The sequence below is a fragment of the Pinus tabuliformis genome, chromosome 9 (genome assembly GCF_031772625.1).
Source record: "Pinus tabuliformis cultivar Carrire ecotype Pingquan chromosome 9, CPIR1, whole genome shotgun sequence".
In the NCBI taxonomy this organism is placed as follows: Eukaryota; Viridiplantae; Streptophyta; class Pinopsida; order Pinales; family Pinaceae; genus Pinus; species Pinus tabuliformis.
The window spans coordinates 1,403,285,274-1,403,288,917 of record NC_142307.1 but is presented as its reverse complement, the minus strand read 5'-3'; the positions used below and the strand labels follow the sequence as shown (position 1 = coordinate 1,403,288,917).

The window sequence follows — 3,644 nt, the reverse complement described above, 5'->3', positions numbered from 1 at the left end:
ACTATGATGAAATCTATTCTTTTCATAATATCCATGTACGCGTGTTTGAATAGTAAATCCCACATCTCCATTCAGCTATAGTGATTAAGGAAATGTTCAGTATGGCTTCCAGGTAGTTGTTTCCATAAGTAAATCCAAGGATTTATTTAGATATATTTATGTATTTCTGTTATGAAACACTTCTCTAGGCAGTTTAGTTTCACTAGGTTCCAGCTTCGGAAATTTGTACCGAGGCTATCATGAATTCGATTGTATATTAGTACTCTACACCACCTCATATGGGGTTGATGTCAAAGTTATACCAGAATAACTCAACCGTCTAGCTCAGACCCTGCTATCAGTGACCTTTCTTCCTCTGGAGGAAAGAATTCGGCATTTACCCAAGGATAATTGGTATACCTAATTTTTCACAGCTTCACGTTCTCTGTCAGAATCTTGTGAGAAAGTGTTCCTCTTCCAAGTTGTTTAAAAATAACCTACTCGTCGAAATTCCTGATCGAGTTAGATGTTGTCTATGTTAAGCGACATATTTTCACCCAAGGATAATTGGTATAGCTAATTTTTCACAGCTTCACGTTCTCTGTCAGAATCTTATGAGAAAGTGTTCATCTTCCAAGTTGTTTAAAAATAACCTACTAGTCAAAATCCCTGATCGAGTTAGATGTTGTCTATGTTAAGCGACATATTTTATTAATGTTTTTTTTCTTTAATCTCCCTCACCATATAATATTAGTTGTATACAATTTAATCTCCCTCAAAATTGTATACAGCTTTTTTAGGAAAAAAAATTATTGTGTAATTTGTAACCGGGCATCACGTAGTTTTTATTCATTTGAATACGAAAATAAATTAATTCGATCTGATTGAGGTAACTTGCGTTATCAAAACCAATCACTCTCCTCCTTTAAATAATCCGTTCACGTTTACAGTTTTAAACTTCGGTATTCATTGTACCATAATATAAAGCCTTGAAACATTTATTTCTATAGGTTTGATGAGAAGTTCATTATAAAATGAACCATCAATATTCGGCCTAAGCTCCCGAAACAATTCAAACATCATCGAAGTTCCACAGGTCTGTGAAATTGTCAAAGCTGGTGATGTCCTCCTCTTCATGGTGCTGCTGCTCCTCCTCCCAAATTGATGGCAATCTCTCCGAATTCCAGGTGAGGCAATCGCCCGCAAGCAGACTCTCCCACATCGCCAACTCTTGTTCTTGCTGATGCCCACTGTCCCTCGACGACACTGTTTCTTGAACAGAAGCCGAGCTTGATGGCAATGCAGCGTCCTTCCTTGCCTTCTTCCTTTTCTTCTTATTGGCATTGGCATTGGCATTCTCATCGTTACTGTGCGCCGAAGGAGAAATGGGAGGTGGTTGTTCCAAGGTAGCATGTTTGGCAGCAGCGAGCTTAATCTGGTGAGGGGATAAAGAAGACGCAGAGGGAATAGAGGGAAGTGAATCCGGAAAGTTGAATACGGCGTTGGGCCCTCTAAGGCAATACACTGCGGCGTCGAAGGCGCGGGCGGCCTGTTCCGCAGTTGTGTATGATCCAAGCCATAACTTCTGTCGAGATCTCGGCATTCGAATCTCGGCTACCCAACTCCCCCATTTTCGATATCGGATTCCCTTAAATTGGGATGACCTTTCTGCGCCATCTTCGCCTGCTAGGGCGTGTGGGAGAATTTCGTCCATAGTAGGGTTGAAAGCATCGATTCAACGCTAATTATATTGCACGGTTGTTGACAAAACTGGATGCCCTGCGAGTTCCATATATGGTGCGCAGATTGGAATACTCAAAACGCGTAGCTCGGAAGTGAGCGTATGTATGGCGTGGACGGTGAAATGCTCAAAACGCGTAGCTCGGATGATTACAGTTCAATTTTGGCAGTTTAAGCCATGCATATACCATTGATTGTCTTGATATGCAGTTCAAGACATGAAGAGATTGCGGATGTAGAAAGGGTTTCGTTCTTGGAAATTACCAGGCGAGTCACTATCCGATGATTCCATCAGTATTCACAACATGAAATTGTAGATGAAATCGAACTCTTGGCAGATGAAATTGCGTTCCATCAATATCCAGAACAGAAGACAGTTCGACAGTGATGATGACATTTTCCATCACTATTGAGAACATAAAAGAGAGTCGGGCACTGAAGGGACTTCTCTTCTTGTCCGTGACATTCGGAAACAGATATGCTTTGCGACGTAAGTGTATATGTCAGATGGTTTGACGCTATATATCGTCAATGTCTTCATATGCTATTCAGACGCGGTAACACATGTGACCGCGCTTCTCACGTTAAAAATAGCAATATTTACTAGCTTAATCGGGAATATTTAATAAATTAATTTAATTAAAAAGGTAGAGAAGACATAGTAACTTTGCCAGTAAATCTCAAATTTAATTTGCTTTTCATATTATGAATACTAGGAAGGTTAAATATTCATTATCTATTTAATAATTATTATGTTTAGAAATGTGTTTATTTTAGAATAAAATTTCTAAAATTAAAATTTAATTATTAAATCGATGATAGGAATTTAAATTTCATTAAATATTTTAGAATATTTATATGATATATACAAATTAAAAAAAAATTATCTAAAAAATAATTACTATTTTTCTATTTTTTAATTAAATTAATTAATTAAAAAATGTTATATAAACTAATGACATATATAGATTGATTGTGTAGATTAATTAATTAAAAAATATTATATAAACTAATGACATATATAGATCAAGTTATTGTTTGTTGACTATATTATATTCCTTTATAAAAAAACTTATTTACATATTAAAAATCGAAAAAAAAAAAAAAAAAAAATATTTAGATATTTATTATGATGATCATGATGGTGGTGGTTAACGGCCACTCAGACCAAATTTTGGTCAATAATAATTTAATTTAAGATTTTATTCCTATTCTCAAAAAGCTTAGAGAAGGGGCATGAGCTCACTGTAATTTCGACAACATAAAAAGCTAAGAAAGTCAGCATTGCAGCAAAATTTTTGACACTGAGATAAAGAGCACAAAATTCCAACTCAAATTAAATAGAATAAGTGTCACCTATTTGAAAATCATATCGATACGCATCACCTCTTTGAAAATCCGTCGATGTGAAAGTATTTTCACGCGTAACGTGGGACAGGTGTAGCGTCCTAGTGGAAAAAGCTAAACTAGTTGAAGTCATAACATTCCATTTTGCACTACAGATAGAAATGCGGCACGCTCCATTCATTGAAAAGTTAATAGAATGAAGGGCGCATTTGTACAATATTTGAATTATTGATCGAATGGAAGGCCTTCTCTTCTTAAATCTAGCATCCTTAGATACATCTACTGTGGCTACCAATGCAGCTTTGTAGATGGTTCTTTGATGCCTAGCGATGCACATGCTACTGTGTAAGCATTTATTTGCATCTGCCACTACTCATGAAGGCCCAGCTTAGTATTCGTTAAGGTGCTTCCAAATGCATATGATATTATCCTTTTAAACCTACAGTTTACGTTAGGAATTATATTTATATTTTTAAGTATATATCCTTCAAAATTTATACAGAAAATCGTTTCTCAAAACTGATTTCATGTCATGGTAGATTTCTTTTTCTATTAGAAAATTTAATCGTGCATATTAG

The 3,644-nt window shown here is 35.8% G+C and overlaps 1 protein-coding gene across 1 annotated transcript; it reads right to left on the bottom strand.

Moving 5' to 3' along the window:
• Positions 1 to 1,051: 1,051 nt before the first annotated feature.
• On the bottom strand, positions 1,052 to 1,724 carry LOC149153799 (ethylene-responsive transcription factor ERF013-like). The gene has a single exon (XM_089443928.1). The coding sequence runs from the start codon at positions 1,691 to 1,693 to the stop codon at positions 1,052 to 1,054; it is 642 nt and encodes a 213-aa protein (XP_089300054.1). The 5' UTR covers positions 1,694 to 1,724.
• Positions 1,725 to 3,644: the final 1,920 nt, after the last annotated feature.

Bases quoted from the DNA above. Each gene is read 5' to 3' on its own strand.
- LOC149153799 (XM_089443928.1), bottom strand. From the start codon at position 1,693: ATGGACGAAATTCTCCCACACGCCCTAGCAGGCGAAGATGGCGCAGAA.